The sequence below is a fragment of the Artemia franciscana genome, chromosome 4 (assembly GCF_032884065.1).
Source record: "Artemia franciscana chromosome 4, ASM3288406v1, whole genome shotgun sequence".
NCBI lineage: Eukaryota > Metazoa > Arthropoda > Branchiopoda > Anostraca > Artemiidae > Artemia > Artemia franciscana.
In genome coordinates, this window is record NC_088866.1 from 22482457 (window position 1) to 22500747 (window position 18291).

The 18291-nt window shown below is 37.5% G+C and overlaps 1 protein-coding gene across 2 annotated transcripts in view; it reads right to left on the minus strand.

The window, feature by feature from the left end:
- The window catches only part of LOC136026161 (ATP-dependent DNA helicase Q1-like), a 103896-nt gene that overhangs the window by 64429 nt on the left and 21176 nt on the right, over positions 1–18291 (minus strand). For both annotated transcript variants that reach the window (XM_065702467.1, XM_065702466.1), the window contains exons 6-7: positions 16327–16506; positions 7841–7971 (exon numbers count right to left, since the gene is read on the minus strand). In XM_065702467.1, coding sequence (XP_065558539.1) covers positions 7841–7971; positions 16327–16506 — 311 coding nt within the window. The remainder of the gene's footprint in view (positions 1–7840; positions 7972–16326; positions 16507–18291) is intronic.

Sequence of the window (18291 nt, forward strand, 5' to 3'; positions counted from 1 at the left end):
TTATTCCATTGCCCAATTTACCCAATGTTTTGCCCATCTTACCCAAAATCCAAGATTTTTTCTTTTGTTTGTTAAATTGTTAGAGCAGTATTACATTCATGTTAGTGTTACCACGCTGAAGCTTGAAAACAAACAAGCACAGCCAATTTCATGCCAACACGACGCTTATTTTCCCTCAATAACAGCAATAGTCACAGCCTTACTTTCATGTAATGAATGCCGTCGCTTAATTTGTAAACAGTCAGTCCAAAGAGTATGGATACAGTCGACAAAAAAAAAAAAGTATTGGCACCATCTACCGCTTGGCGAAACTTGGCATTTTTCAGTTTAATAATGAGAAAAATTAACTAAATTAGTATAATTGGTAAAATTAGGGTTGTAATAAGTGTCTGATCTCAGTTCTTGACAGAAAAACGATTACGAAGCTTGAAAAATGCAATGTGTTGCCAGAAGCTAGATGGCGTAGACAGTTTTCTTTTGTGGACGCTAGTGTCAGTCTTCCCTCTTAAATGTTACCCATACTCATTGGGATAGTCTTCGAAGCCACGTTTATTATACGTTTACTTCAAACAATCAATATTACCTATAGACCTGCCTGATTGATGCCATAGCCTTATTTTTAACCGGGTATCTGAATTTCTCAAGATCTAACCTATAGTCCCCTAAACATACGGTCAAATCAGAATCGAAGTCGTCATTTTTATTTTCAAATCCCAGGGACTTATCTATTGAAGTTTTGTATTCATGCAAACGTTCCCCCAATTGTTGGTGGATTCTACCTATGTAAAACTTCCCAAACGAACACGCGAAGTGGTAGTGGTGTATACAGAGTCTCGTGTTCGTGTGGGAAGTTCTACATTGGTAGGAGTTCACTTCACTTCTAGAGTTCACTTCAAAAGGTTAGATTTTGTTTTTGTTTTTACTAAGCACTAAGGACAACTTGGCGGAGGTCCTTGCTTGTTTTGGCGGAGGCCGAAATATTTGCTTGGTTTTCGTTTTCATATTTTGCTACTCTCTGACAAAATCCTCGTTGTTCTAACCTATTTGATTTAATTCTTCATTTGTTATACCATTTCTTTTCCTTCCTTCATGCGTCATGTATAGCCAGTGTGGTCTTAGAATATATTTACATCAGCTATTCCGTCTGCGGATTTCCCAGAATAGTCGGACCCAATTATCTTCAGAGCCCATGCAATTTGCATGGGCAGTCCCCCTAAGTGCATGGGCAGTTTTGCCTTTCTCTATGGAAAATGCTGCAGAGAAACACAGCTGATTAGGCGTTAGCTTCACGGAAACATTCTTCTTATGTTCAGCAGTTCGGGTGTGCTCCAGTAAAGCGTGGGAGCCCTTATGGCAGAAAAGTGGTGCATTGCAGGTAGAACAGTAGAAAAAGAACAGATCTCCCGGAACGGCTCTACATCACTCTTTCCTTTGTTGCCCGGTTGCATCTTTCTCTTCCAACCAAGCCTCCTTGAACTTGAACTTTCCCATCTTATTCAAATCGAAACTTCATACCCTAAACCTTAACAAAAGAAAATGAGTAAGTAGAAAAATATATAGGCGACTACCAGAAATGCATTCAAATAAAAAAGGGTGCTAGGAAGTAGTCTAATAGTTCAAGAAATGTATGCAAGCTCAAAATTGTGCAAGAAACCTGGTTTTAACACCCCCCCCCCCCCCTTCGTATCTTGTACTTGGAGCCATTAGCTTATAAAGTGTGTAACAAAGTGAACCCAGAAAAGAATTTTCTAAGTAATAAATAAAGCTAACCGAAACCTACTGACTATAGAGGCAAAGGGAGTCACTCCTTTTCGTTACTAGTCTTTCTGCTCTATCCATACAATAACGCTGTAGTCTATGAAACAACAAGTTTTGTCTTTCTTAGACACGCCAAACCAGATTCCAAGAATCTCAATCGAAACAAAAATAGTGAAAACCATACACTCACAGGTAATGGTAGCCTTCAGGATACGGAGCTTTGAACCAAAGCAAGAAAAGAAACTTTAGAACCTTTGTCAATTTAAAGGACCTTAGAGACTTTGTGGCAGCCCTACATAAGTCAATAGAACTGAACCCCACTTTTACCATGGAATTATAGGAGTTTAATCTATCTTTTTATCTTTTGTAAAAGCGTAAGAGTCGAGTGTCTTGTCACTAAGTCTAAAACAAAAGAGAAAATTATGTTATTTCAAAATATTGTGAAAGTTTACGTTATATAAGGTGAAAAAACTTTGCAGTGTGAAGCCAGGGCCGGAAAAAGGGCCCCGTGCCGCCATCTAAAATGAACAACTGATTTTCAAATTGTGAAATTGTCTTAACAATTCCAGTAAGCGTTGTTTCTGAGTAGAGATCACTTTCCAGGCTAAAAACAATACAAAAAGTCTACAAGATATCAACGATAAATCAAGACTAAATATTTTAGCAATCGTATTGACTAAAAGCGAAGACATAAGGATGATAGACTTTGAAACCGTTTTAGAAGCTTTTGCAAAACAAACGGTTTGAAATACATAAATTCATGTGCCCACATTCGGTGATCTAAATTTCAAAAGGAATATTCAGCAGTTTCATAATATGTAGAGGACATAGACGTAAATTAACCTTAACACAAAATTAGTACAAAAAAGAACAAAAGAGAACAAAACCGTGAGCTCAAAATGAATAAACTGGAGCATCAAATGAGACAAGATCAAGAGAACAACCTGAGAAATGTAAATGTACGACGGGTGATAATGAACAACCAAGACCATCAAAAGTGACAAGAACAATCCAAGGAACTAACGCAAAAGGCACTGAAGAAATGTCTGAAGCAATGATAAACGAAAATAAAGATCAAAGAGATATGTAGTTTAAATATTAGCGAATCCAACAATTAGAACAAGTCAAAAACGAAATTAAAGGATATAGAAATATGCAGTTAAAAGATAAGTGGCTGCGAGGACCACAACGAGTCGAAAACGAAAGTGAGGAACAAAAAAAATATACGATTACAAGACATGCAAAAATGAGGATCAGAACGAATCAAGATGAATAACAGAGAAATGGGTGGGTAGAAAATATACGACCGCGAAAACAACGAATAATCAGCAAAAAGAATTTCAAACAACAGCAGGAATCAGCACTTTCCAAAGATGTTGAAGAACAAAGAATTGTAGGGTTAGCAGACACGCTAAAGAAAGTATCAAGAGTGTCGAAAGTGACAGTGAAGAACCAAGAATTGTGCTCTTAAAGGACAGCGAGAATCTGAACGAGTCAAAAATGAAACTAGAGAAGAAAAAAAAATGTACTTGTGTACATAATGATACACACTCGAGAACAAACCGGTTTTATCTGTCTGTATTAAGAGACAATTAGCTTACGCTCAGTGGAAAACAAGTAATGGGTGGCATAATACATTGGACTTGTATAGTTTCGGCCATATATTTGCACTTTAGGGGGCAGGGGTAAAGTATTTGGATAGCGTGAGGATAGAAAACAATTCTTACTTTATCACATACACTATAATTGTAGCTAGGACATTTTGCATGCAGATCCGCTACACTTTATCCCCCCACCCCTTAATGTGCAAAAATATAGCCCAAATTTGTTTATAAGATTTTATCTTTTGGTATATCTCATTATGATTGTCCTAACTTCACTTCTTGAGTGTGTAACGTCATGTACATAAGTACCAAAAAAATATTATGTTAGAAGAACAGCCCAATCTTCGATGCCAACAAAATTGTGAAATAAAACCCAATAATAACATACAAAGATGCTGTAAACTACACAAGTGTTATTTACAGGTCATTGGAACCCATCAACTCTGTATACATTCACTGTGGACTCCTCCACTATCCCACAAGAAAAGTAGCCAACAAAGCTAATTTACCTGGGGACTACTACCTACTTTGTCGAACTGCATTCCAGCATCAATAATTTCCAAATTAATTTTTTGGGCCTGTTATAAAACATCACTTGCTCTCTAAAGAGTTCCACAAACATATACTGAACTGGAAATACGAAAATCAGTTTAGGAGCACACACATCACATATCCCTGAAGGCGATTTTGAACCATATTCATATTGCCAAATATACTTTGTATACCCCGATGGAGATGTTAAATAACACCTTTCCATCTTTTCAATTATTAGATCAGTCGTCAACCAATAGATCTCTAGAAAGAAATATTGTGAGACGCAAACAATTCCAAAAAAATCCAGTCAGGCCCCGCACCTAGTCCATCTGGCCCTGTGTGAAGCCAGCTCAATGTCGGAGAAATCAATTCCAGGACACCAATCAAATACCTATTCCACTCTCAAGAAACTTTAAGAAATATTTGTTAAACACAGTACCACAAAATTATCAGCTGAGAACTACAAATTTTTGAACGCCGGTTTTGTTTTTTTGTTTTTTTTTTTGTTACCATAACTACAGACATTAAAGCTCCTGAATAAATTTTTGCCTCTCCTAAATTTTTGTAAATTGACTTTAATTATGTTCTGCGTAACCTTGTATGACTTGATTTGACTGCAGGTGGAGTATAGTCAACGTTGGACTTCAATTTAACGCAGAGAAGTCTGATGTACTGACATTTAATTCAAAGGCTGCTTATGGCGCAGCAACACACCTGGCACATCCACTGTCCAGGTGGAGCCACCAAGAAAGGTGGCAATATGTTGTGTACATGGGCCTTCCCACCGGGAGGTCAAAAAAGACACCAGACGGTTACTTCTTTCGCTTTTCCGCAGAAGGATTTCTTTTGAGTATAGACGAATTGTCACAAATGCCGACTTTTTTTACCTAATGCTATGGTGTTACCGTGAGTCTTTCTCTACCTAGGTCTTTTCTTGCATATCTTACAGCTATTGATAAACAAAATCTACCTAATTTACAATAAATGCTATAAGTTGCTACTGCATTTACCTTACTGGGCAGGTAAAGGGCCAGACAGATGTAGCCCTTTCCTCCAGAATTTTAAGAGGTTACACGTGCGAATGATAAGTAGGCTATTTTTAAAAAATGGTAGCATATTCCTGGCCAATTAATTTCTAAAAATTAAAACTCAACGAAAGCAATTTGCTTAGTCGCGCCATCTAGAAGCACATTTGATGAGCTAGGAAGTTATTCGACAAATCTTACATGGAAATATATAATCATAATCAGTAAATTTTACCACGTTACAAGTCAGCCTAAAAACCGCGCAAAATGAACGGTTAACCTGGATATAAACCCTGCTTTGAAAGCTGGCATAAAATACGCCCGTATGAATTGAAAATGACCGTTTTTAGCTCAGAAAACACTATTTCTGCCTCGGCTACAAAGCATATATATCATGTTGTTATGCTGTGACAAAGCCAGAAGAACTAGTTCTGTCCTAAATTGTTGGTCATGACTTATTTTGGCAACTAAGTCCCGCCTATACGCTAATATCTTATGGCACCAGTTTTGTATATATATTGTTTTGATTGCCAGTTTATTTGTGCTTTTTACAGAATTAATTATTTCAATTTTTTGTTTTCTTTCCGCACCATCTATTGTTTTATTGATAGGTAAACAAATGCATTCATTTATATACAATGGATTGAAAAGCCCGTGTTAAGGACTGAAGTAAATCGGATGGCACCCAACCTTTCTTTAAGCGCCTTTTGAACCCTTGGTCACCTCAAAGGCACAAATAGCACCGGATGAAACTCTGCGATAGCCAAGATTGCCAATTGGAACAATCTAAACTTCTGAAAATATCCCTTGGGCCAAATGATTGATGTATCCACAGTGTTAATTACTTTATGTTATGCAAATTACCCATCGAACATAGAGGCTTCATAGACATATTTTAGAAGAAAATTGAAAATATTATGCTTCTTAAAATCAGAATTATTTAAAGACGTTGGTGAAGATAACCAAAGTTTCTTGAGCCCTAAGCCTCTCCCACAGCTTTACAAATGCACATGGAAGGGAGTCTTTACATATGAGTAAATACACATGGAATTCGATCGACTTCCTTCCAATTTCACAAATACTTCTATTTTGAACTGCTTTCTACTCACTATTTCCCAGTTGTCATTTAGACAGTTGTATGAAGTGAATACATATCATACAGTTCCATATCACAATATCACAGTTCCATATCATAACACGGTAAGTGTCTTTTTCTGACCTAACCTTTCAGTTGCATCAAAATTACTCTCAAAGAATTTGTAAGAATAATGCTCTGGTTTGCAAAAACATACATGAAATTTAATAATACGAACACTGATCCTAACACTCTATTAAAAAAGAAACAGTAAATACATTTTTGGCACCATTAGCTTAACGTTAAAACTTGGAGCAAGAAAATATGGCAGTGACGCGAGTGACACAATGACTCATACAACATTTTTAAGAACAGACCTCAGAACAACTAGTTTCAATATTTTACAAATATTTGCAAACTATAAGATGTAAAGTTTTTATAAAAAATCTTCGCTAAAAAGCCTCTTGGCCGTTATTGCTAGTTGCAAAAAAGTGGATCCACCACCTCTTGTGTGTTTCTACTTTGGACCAACATCTCAGCTGTTCTGTTAGCTCATCAAAATGGTTTGCAAGTTATATGAACAAGGAAACATAAAAATAGTATCAACCTTAAGATCGCTTACTTACATCAATTTTAGATGCTTGGGCCTCTAACCAGGTCCAGCCTACCTTCAACTCAAGGTATTATTTAATGTCAGGATTCCCTGACGGTAGCCAGACTGAGTAAATGATTAATGTTACCCTGACTATAATCAAACTGTCTACTATTATTGTTTTAATATCTTCCGAAGTGAAATTATACCACGGTATAAAGATTTGATCCCAACTTAAGCCACCCACAGAATGCTTTTACCCCCTCCCTAGCTCACACATATACTAGTTTTGGCCTTAAATGCAGTTTCTAAATATAGATAATCGTTGTGACATGAGTCACATACAGCGTGGCTAAGAGCAGACTTCAGAATAGCCAATTTAAATATTATGCAAAAGCTAAAAAAGGACAAAATACAAAAATATCTATAAGATTTTCATAGGAAAATATATATTTTCGATGGAAGCATAATATGAAGCCCAGATTCTTGCACTAACTGGCTAAAGACAAGAGTCAAACAAAATCACACTCGAACCAAATTTAAGCTTCGCTTCTCAAAAATAAGATAATTCTTAACAAAGTGATCAATTTTAAAACACTTATTAGCAAAAACCAGTTGCGGCAAAACTGTATTATTCAACCACTTATTGTTCAACCTCAGTATTGTTCAGCATTGTTCGGCACAAACTATCAATACATGACAGTTCAGTTTAATAATAGTTTTTCGCTTTCTTAAGAGGTCATTTCACTCCATTTTATAAGGTACTTTAATAATATTCCACAAAAGTCAAAACAAGTGTATCAGTTCGCAAAAAGTTCTCTTACTTCCCAAAATAAAGAAACATCGATTCAACCAAAAAAGGTAAGGGCTTTCGTCGCAATGTCATCGGAGCTGGCAAGTTTACAAGAGCGAGTTGCATAGTTCAAAACAGTGTTCGAAGCAAGTTTTTCGCTTGTCATATCCAAAATGGGAAGTGTGGGACCCGGTACATTTGTCCCCAGCAGTTTAAGTACAATAGTACGGCCGGTACTACAGCGCTTCTGTACCGTTCCCACCCCCTTCTGCAAAGTTAAAAACTCTTTCTCTTTTTACTTTCTTTTTCTTCTTTTCTCTCTTTTTCCTTATGAAATTTTAATTAACTTTCAATTTAATTCTTTTGCTAGATTATAGTTTGATAGAAGATCACTTTATTTTCGATCAACTTTTATCAGTCAATAATGCAACCAAAAAAAAAGAAATTATAATAGCTTACGTTCTGAAATTGAGTTACTTTTTCTTTAGGCGTGGAGGCGGATATCATTTCGGCATTTATGTTTTTCTTCTTTAACGCCATTATCTGATCTTCCATCAATGCCACTAACGGAGACACAACTAGAGTGAAACCTAAAAAACAATTAACCTTTATTTTTGTCTTCACTTTATGTAGGTTTCACATTGTCATATCACGAAGATCTAGCTAAGGTCCATTAGCAGGCAAAATACTTCTGATTGGTTAATTATTTTTAGCTGAACAGTCATCCAGTATTTTACATAATACAGTTCCATGCGTAGGCTCTTACGTAGCAACATAAAAGTTCCATTAAATTTCAGATTTGAACTAAAATAAATTTAGCACGAAGAATTGAGAAGCATGTACGCTGGAATTTATTCTCGATCAGGGGAGAAAAGCATCAAGGACTGAAGATATGTATGTACTTGGGGGAGGCAATAGCTTCGAACATGGAGCCCTCTGTATGAGGTTCCTAAACTAAAACATATTGTCGCATAAAACCATAATTCTCTATTTTTGAAGAAGTTTCGCAGCAAAAGTTTTTTATTGCTTGAATAAATGCTAATCGAATTTAATTTAACAACTTCAAGTTAATAAATGATTACTTTATTATATACTGACTATTTATATATATATATATATATATATATATATATATATATATATATATATATATATATATATATATATATATATATATATATATATATATTTATATATATATATATATATATATATATATATTTAAATATATATATATATATATATATATATATATATATGTTTAAAATTTGACAATGTGGAAGATGGATGGAATAATTTCAGAAAAACAATTTGTGAAGTTGCTGATGGTGTCCTAGGGAAGAGTGCTAAGACAGCAACTAGGAATATTAGTGAAAAAGCTTTAGGTTTAATAGAGAGTAGAAGGGGTTTGTATAAGAATTATCTGAGCGATAGGTCGTATGAAAACAAAAGGAATGTAAAGAAAGTGGAGAAAGCATTAAAATATGAACTAAGGAGATGTGAAATGGAGGCGATGGATAAAATTGCTGAGGATCTGGAAGATGCGGCTAGACGGCATAATAGTAAAATATTATACTGGCATGTTAATAAATTGAAAGGGAGTAGCCGATCCGGACTAGTCCCAGTTAAAGATAGAAATGGGGTCACAATTAGTGATAAGGAAAAAGTTAAAGAAAGATGGGTGGAACATTTTGAGAATGTGCTAAACCGAGATACAGTTGCAGGAAAAGATATAGATGAAAATGAAAAAGTTTGTGATACCTTGGATGTGAAGGAAGATTTGTTTAGTGAGGAAGAATTAGCGACAGTACTAGAAGGATTAAAAAATAATAAGGCCCCAGGTGCTGATAGTATGATTAATGAGTTCCTTAAATATGGTGGCTCTGAGGTTAGGAATAAGCTACTGAAGATTATGAACATGATTTTTGAAAAAGGGGAAGTACCCAATGATTTTAGGATTCTTTAACCAAGGTTGTGCTCGATTTGGAATCTGTGATCCCAGGAACAGTAAGGAAGCATAGTTTTCAATTCTTCTCATATAATTTGTGTTGAAGAATAGATTTATTTAACTGGAGTTGCCTTATAATATTGTTACTAATTTATGCTCTTTGCTTGGAAGCAAAACAGCGTCATCTATAATAATTCTTAATAGCGGATTCTAGAGTGCGTTCATATTATTAAATTTTACTAATAAGCGAGCAGAAGAGGGGAGTTTCTTGTCGCAAGGGCCGTTGTACCTGCCGGGAGTGTGACTCCCTTAAACTGCGGGGATCAGGTAGCAAGAAACTACGCTTCCCTCGCTTATTAGCTTAAATAGCTCTGTATTACGTCGTAGTTTATTGAACTGGCTCCTCCCCTCGGACTTTGATTTTGCATTACGGATTGTGACGTGGCTGTTGCGATGGGGAGTAATGAGAAATTGGTTTGGAATGCGTTACTGAATTATGCTTTCCGTGCGATAAAAGCTGGTAATCGCTCGGAGGATATAGCGAAAAAAGCAGTCGAGTTTTTCTCAGAGGAAGCAATTGCAATGGCGAAGGAGTTATTGTGGCCCCTAGCAGGAATTACCACACGTGTTACTGCGCGATCGAAGAACACCGATGATATCCTGGACATATTAAAAGTATTTCGGGTTTGTGAAGATAAAAATATCTCGTTGCCGCGGTTTGTGATTTTCGAACCTGATGAAGTTCCGATAATCCCGGGAGAAGTGACGGCTACCCTAACCCGGAAAGTAAACGAATTGTGTGCTAAGTTCGATAGTTACGTGGATTCTAATCCCTCTCCTTCTGTCTCTGCTATGCCTGCGGCAGAAACCAACACGATCATGTCGAAACTGTCATATGCGGTTGTTTTGAAGAATCCCCCGAAAGATCTTTCGAACCCTAGCGCTCGGAAATCCTATTTGGACAGAGTATGTGGTGATACTAGTTCGAACATTGTGGAGCTGAAACCTAGGAAATCTGAATGGAGAGTAGTCTTGAACAACAAGAATGCTGCCGAGTCCCTGGCTGAGGCAGTGGGTAAAAGTGACTCAACTATAAGTGTTAAAGTAAAAACTCCCGCTTTCTTCGGAATAATCCGCCACGTTCCCACTGAAACTTCAGATGACGAACTGCGCTCAGTTGTACCGAACTGTGTTAAGGCCGTACAAATTGGTAGTACTCGGTCATTCAAATTACAGTTTGAAAGCAAAGCTCATCTCTTTAACGCAATGAACTCTCCGCCCATTTTTGGTTACGAGCGACTACCCATTACAGAATTTAAATTCTTACCGATGCAGTGCTACAACTGTCAGTCCTACGGACATGCAGCAAAATCTTGTGTAGATCCCCCGAAATGTTCAAAGTGCGGTGGAGATCATTCCAGCTCTCGGGACAATCCATGCCAAAATGCCCCCAAATGCGCTCTGTGTGGTTCTTCTCGACACCCGTGCTACAGCTTCCAATGTCCAGTAGCTCAGAAGCTAATTTCTAAACAATGATCGGTGATTCTATACGGGTTGTTTCATGGAACTTAAATGGTGGAGTGGTTGATAAAATGCCACTGTTAGAAGGATTGTTATGTTATAACGATGTACTCTGTGTGCAGGAACACTTCCTCTCGAATCAAGCCGTTAGTCTGCTTGAGCTAAACGATGGCGTCAAAGTATTTGCTACTCCTGCAAAGTCATCGGGCAGGGGAAGGCCGTCCGGTGGAATCGCCATTCTTGTTAGCAGCAGGTTAAATCCCATTCTGTATAAATCTTCAGACTTTTTTGTTGCTGTTAAGGTGCACAAAACTGTTATCCACTCTGTGTACATGCCAACAGACTACAGAGACAGTAAATCAGAAAAAAAATTTAGTGAAGCCTGCAGTAAGCTATCGAGTTCGGTGGGCAGCTGTTCTAGCCAGGGCCTTGAATGTATAGTCGCTGGTGACGTGAACTGTGACTTGACTGATGAGTCTAACGCTCGAGCACAGATCCTCCTATCTTCCTGTGACGGTCTTCGTCTTGCTAACAATGATCTGTGTTTTACTTATATCCATAACTCAGGCTCGACTTCATCTCTCGACTTCATGTTAAGTTCCATCCAATCTCCAGCTTGCGGCAATTCGCACGTAGATCTGAGCGTAAGCGCGTCTGATCACTTTCCAATTATAAACACTTTTCGAGTAATTCCTGCCTCTCCTAACCCCCCAACTAATGAAAAGAAGTGGAAAATCAAAACTAATTGGAGTAAAATTGACCTGGCTACTTATCATTATGTATTGGATGAGATTCTCACAAAGATTAAAGTGCCGTTCCAATTACTACAGCAGAGTGTATGTATTCAAGATGAAGAGAAACAGCTGCTACTAAACATCTACTGTAGTGAAATATCTCACGCACTGTTATCTGCCGAGGCCGCTGCGGTCCCCATTCGTAAAGTCCGAGTGGGAACGGAAATTCCAAAGTGGTCCGAAAACCCTGCTCTAAGTGAAGCATGTGGTCGTGCAAAATTTTGGCTTAGGCTCTGGAACGAGTGTGGTCGTCCGAAATCAGGTGTTGTAAATGAAGTTCGGCTGTTCAGCAAACGCAGATTTGCCAAGATTTTGTCTAAGCATAAATGTGAAGTGATCGATCAACATAGTCAATTGATAAGTAATGACCCAAATGCTGTGTGGAGATTTCTTAAACGTAATGGTGATCAGAATAGTGTTGAACCTGTGATCTCTGAGCAAGATTGGGTGTCCCACTTTACTTCTGAGTTCTCTCCACCCGAACAAGATCTTGAAGATAAATATGAAGTCGAACTTGATAAGTTCATGGAATTGCCTAGTTCTGGTGTTGGCTACATAGTAACTGTTCCTAATCTGATTCGTGCAATTTCAAAATTAAAAAAGAAACAATCGAAAGGTGTCGACAAGTTGTGTGGGTTGCATCTTGTACATGGTACTGCTGGTCTCCTGAGTCATTTAGAGCTTCTATTCCAAATTATCTTTAATTCTGGTCTCGTTCCCGACGTTTTTGGTACTGGAGTAATTACACCTATTTTGAAAAAAGGGAAAAATCCGTCTGAATGCGTATCTTACCGCCCTATAACTGTTTCGCCGGTTTTATGTAAGCTTATGGAATTGCTAGTTATAGATCATATTGCTTTTCAATGTTCTACCCCCGATAATCAGTTCGGATTTAAAAAAGGTGTTGGTCGCGAGCACGTCCATTATATTCTTGCTAATATATTAATAGAAGCTGATGAACTGAATGAATCCCTTATTCTAGCGAGTCACGATGTTAGACGTGCTTTTGATTCTGGGATACATCCCCAGTTATTAGTGTCTGCTCATAAACGTGGTGTGGACCGATCGGTTATTTTGCCTTTTCGGGATATGTATAAGAAGCTTCGAGTCCAAGTTAAAGTCCCGTCTCCTAACGGGCCGATTGTATTACCAAATGCTATTCCGGTTAGAAAGGGCATTAGGCAGGGTGCAATTTCGTCACCCCGGTTGTATAATAATAGTGTTCTCGAGGCCCAAAAGTTAGTGCAAATGAGCTGCATTTTCCGAGGTTTGGATGTAACATTACTTAATTACGCAGATGATATTTTTAATTTAAGTAGATGTTTGTCTCGTATTGAAGAAAATTTTCAGATTCTAGATGATGCTTATAGAGAGATAGGCCTATCTTTTAATGCAAGTAAAAGCGAGATTGTTGCTTTCAATAGGAGAAATGCAGATTGTATAGATCTTGCTGTCAAATTTGGTGCTCAAGAGGTTCCACTGTCTGACTCCATAATGTACTTAGGAATGCCTATAGGTCATAACATGGCATCTACACGTGCTCGCCAAATAAGTAATTTCGCAGAAAAGGCACGTAAGGCTTACGGGGCGCTATCTTCAACTAAAGCGAAATATAATCGACAAATTCGAGCTAGGCTATATAATGCACTGGTGATCCCACACTTTCTGGCTTTATCACCGTTTTGGCATATATTTAGTGTTAGTGATAAAAGAAACCTTCGATCACTTTTTTACAAATATGCAAAGTTTCTTTTAAATACCCCACCGTGGGTTAAAAATTCCAAGATGTCTGCAAGGTTCGGTATCACAGATCCGATTGCTGCTGTGACGAAACGTCGTTCTGAATTTTTGGGGTCGCTTGGGCCTAGTAGTCTGGCAATTGCAATTCGTCCTTAGTGAGTTTTTGTAATAATGTTTTTATTTATTGGCGGTGTATCGTAACGTTTGTTTTTGTTTGTGCAGTTAAGTGTTTGTTTTTTTTTTTTTTTTTTTGTTTTTTTTTTTTCTTTTCTTCTTTGTACTCCATTCGTGCCATTTGTGGTTTTGTATCGAGTGGGTGAATAAAATTATCTATCTATCTATCTTAATTAAACCACTGTATAAGAAAGGTGACAAGAGTGAATGTCGGAATTATCGAGGCATTAGTCTGGTCTCTGTAGGTAGCAAATTACTGAGTAATATGATACTTTTTAGACTGAGACATGCTGTAGACAAAGTTTTAAGGGAAGAACAATGCGGTTTTAGAAAAGGTAGAGGATGTGTCGACCATGTTTTCACTCTTAGGTTAATAATTGAGAAGTCCCTTCGTTGTCAAACACCTTTGGTCCTTAGTTTTATCGATTATGAGCAAGCTTTCGATTCTGTTGATAGAACAGCGTTAACAAAGGTCTTATCGTTATATGGTATACCAGAAAAATACATTAAAGTGATTTGCGCTATGTACGAGAATAATACTGCTGCGGTTAAGGTAGGAAATGAGGTTAGCAACTGGTTTTGTATTAAATCAGGAGTTAAGCAGGGTTGTGTTCTATCCCCCTTTATATGGATCATTTTGATGGACTTCGTCTTAAGGAGCACAGGAAAGGCAATTGGAGACCATGGAATCAAATGGGGAGGAAGAACGCTCCTGGACTTAGATTATGCTGATGATTTAAGCATATTAGATGAAAGTGTGAGCAAAATGAATGAATTTTTAGAGGTTTTACGAGTTCAGGGTGCTAAAATAGGCTTGAAAATTAATGTTAAGAAGACTAAGTCACTAAGGTTAGGAATAAGTGAAGATGAACAGGTGACCTTAGGTAACGAAAAGATTGATCAGGTTGGGAGCTTCAGTTACCTTGGTAGTATTATTAGTAAAGATGGTGGGAGCAGTGAAGATGTTAAAAGTAGAATAGCTAAAGCTCAGGGTGTTTTTTCACAGTTAAAAAAAGTTTGGAAGAATAGAAAGATAAGCCTACAAACCAAGATTAGAATATTGGAAGCTACAGTGATGACAGTGGTCAAATATGGCTCTGAAGCATGGACACTCCGAAAAGCAGATGAAAATTTACTAGATGTTTTCCAGAGAAATTGCCTACGGATTGTTCTGGGTACCCGGCTGACTGACCGTATTTCAAACAGTAGGTTGTACGAAAAGTGTGGTTCAATCCCGCTTTCTGGGGCTATAATGAAAGAAAGGTTGAGATGGCTAGGCCACGTTCTACGGATGAAGGATGACAGATTACCGAAGATTGTCCTTTTTGGCCAACCGTCTGGGGCTACACGGAAAGCAGGTCGTCCTTGTCTGGGTTGGGAGGATGTCATAAATAAGGATTTAAAGGAAATGGGAACTTCCTGGGAGGGTGTAAAGAGGGAGGCTTTAAATAGATTAGGTTGGAGGAGGAGCGTGCGTAGCTGTGTTGGCCTCAGGCGGCTTGGTGCTGCAGTGAGTTATTAGTAGTAGTAGTAGTATATATATATATATATATATATATATATATATATATATATATATATACATACCAGGCATATCCAGTATTTTTGTTCGGGAGGGGGGGGGGGGGTACAAAAACCTTAAAGATGCATCAAAATTGGTTTATATGCATTTTATTACGTTTTAACGAGTCGTACAACAAATTTGGAGGGAGGGGGAATGTATATAATTAGTTGGGGACAGGGAAGGAATACCCTCGAAAGTCCAATCCTCGGTATTAACTTCCAAAACAATCCAAAACAATAAGAAAACAGTTTTCCAAAAACTTAAAATGCGTTGTTTGAAGAAGTTTGTAGAAGCAACTTATTTTTATTGTTTGAATAAATCATGATTAAGTTTTGTTATCAAATTTAAGCTAATAAATGCTAAGTTTGGTATATATTACCACACAAAAAAAAAGAAATACAGTTATACATTATAATTCAGTATTGGTAAAAAGTGTGGCTTACTAGTATAATTTTGGTATATGCTACTAGGAGAAAGAATAATAACATAAACAAATGCTAATAGGTCTTTTTTTTTAAATCCTACCTCCTCTCCACATGATGGCATAGCGATCTTATCGCTTAAACTTTAATTAACTTGGGGAAGGATTATTATGATACCACTACAAATATATACTTAAAGGAGAATGTACTCTTACATCACTGGCAGGTATCAAGGGAAAACGGCCAAAAACAACAAAAATTTAGATTTGGTAAGGATCGTTATGATACCAATACCAATATATGCTTAAACAAGAATGCACCCTTGCATCACCGTTAGGTATCAAGAAAAAACGGCCAAAAAGCCTAGATAATGACTTAAACAATATGAAGATGGCGTAGTGCCCAATATAAGCATAGGATAAAGAGCAAAGATTATCCAGAGCCATTGATGGCGCAGTCAAAATGTTGTTTCAGTTGCGGGTTCTTTTTCGCAAGGATAGGTAGCGAGTCTGACGCCCGTCCTTCCAGTAGCCGGAATTGACCCCATTACAAGAATACTAAGGAATAAATGAATGTAATGTGTAAATGAATTCATTATTAGACGACCAAAAAAAAAAATGCAATCTTGAATGAAAAGAAATAGAATTACGAATATGAAACCCGTTTGTTTTTTCTCTTTCAGTAAATAAATAACAAAGCGAATAAGCATACCACTTATAGATAATAATATCAACACATAAATAATTCAACAAGTGCAAAATCAAATAATTAGTAATACAAACCACTAGAGATGACTACAGGAAGTTGAAAGCATAAACTCTTCCCTCCACCTGTTGGCAGTAGCAGTATTACGTCCTGTCCAGACAGGGATGCATTCATTGTCGGTAGCTGATGAGGGCGCAGCGAACTTATCCCAAACAGATCATTCATCGTCTCCTTCAATTTCTTTGACCAAACATAGTCTAAAAAGGATTCTTTAAGGTTATTTAAGACGCATAAATCGACTTTGTGCCACCTAAAGGTCGTAACTGACAATATTATAATTTTACAGGAGACAGAAATTTTAACCTTCAAAGTTGCAAGCTTGCTTGATATTATTAATATTTTCGTACATTCAATGAAAATAGCAAAATTATGCAGCACCATTGTAAAAAAATCTCTAGCCCCCTCGCTTTATAGGCTACTGCTTTCAAGCAGTAGCCTATTTTAATCAAAATACGTTGTAATATGCACAAATTAGTACTCTGCTTCATCGTCAACAACCTGTTGATCCACGTCTTCAACATCAGGCTCTTCTAGAGCATCTCTCACCACTTTGGAATATGGCTGATTTTTGTAGAGGTCATGATGGATTCGAGGAATAACTAATGACTTGCAAAGATCCTGCAAATCCTTGTACTTGGCAGCAGCAAGAGGCAGACGCTTTGGATAAGCTTTCTTGAGCTGCAGTTCGGATTCAGAGGCGTTTCCACTTCCCATTCTAATATCAAACGACTTAAAGTTCGATTCAAAATCATACTTGAAATAAACCAAGCTGGGAGCGTCTTTGCAGACACGAATGTACTTGATCTTGTTCCAAAGAACAGTAGTACGGTCGGTTGACTTTTTCTTGTTCTTTATCAGATCTTCTCCAAGCTGGTGAAAGTCCGACCAGTACTTATGATCGTCAATAACATTCACAATGTACGGAAAAGGGTTGATCGGTGCTAGAAGGCAGATGGTCCGCCAACCCTCGATGGTAAAAACTGGCACGTTCTTGGCAGCCCGTTCAATGCAAGCGTGCATTGTATCTCCCTCTTGCTGCGTATGCCCAGATTCTAGAAAAATATGGTTTATTTCCTGGACATTTGGCAGGGTCATTATCGAAAACACACACATAGCGACCATGAACTGGTTCCTAAACTGTCCCCCACAACAATCGGTCACAAAATAGAACTTTCTCACGTCACCATTTGTTTTCATTAGGTTGAACAGAACTGTACAAGTTTCATTTGAACCCCTCTTGCCATAGGTCTGGTCCCACAAATTGCAAATACCTTCCCTTGAGTTGAGGTCGTACACAGTTAGATTGTAGATGGCCAGTTTGCGCTTATAGAAAATTGGTCCAACCTCCGACTTCGGTGTCTCAAGCACTTTCTGCAAGTCAACATTGTAAAGCTTTGCTGACTCAAAGCCTTCTTCACACTGATTTATTTTTTCCTTTATTTCATTTTTCAATTCTCTTGCCCTTTTAGCCCTAAGAAGATGTGCATCATAATTTGCTTTTTCACCTTCTTTTTCTGCAGGCAGCAAAAAGTTCCACCTAGTGCAAACTGGACACTGATCTTTCTTGGGAACATGAAAAGATCTGTTCATTGTTTTGAACACCTTAATGTGTTATGTAATGGGTTATGGGCCCAGCACGCTTCCGCTGCGCCAAGCTGCTGTTAGTGTAAGAATTTTTCAAACAAGTGATGTTATTACAAGAGAAAATTTTACCTTCAATGGGGAAATGGGTTTTTCTAAGCTAGAAAATCGGGGGGTTAAGATTTTCCGACGATTTTCAAAACTGATTTTCAAAACTAAGATTTTCAAAACTGAGTTTGCATAGTTGGGTTATTCAAGATAAAATAAATACTATAGCACCTCTTACCTCGGATTTCTTTCTGCTAGGCCAGAATTTATTGAAAAAACTCCTTTTCAAGCATAACTGTGGACAGTAAAGGAAAGGTCGCAACTTACTAATATACGTAAGTGACACGATCCGA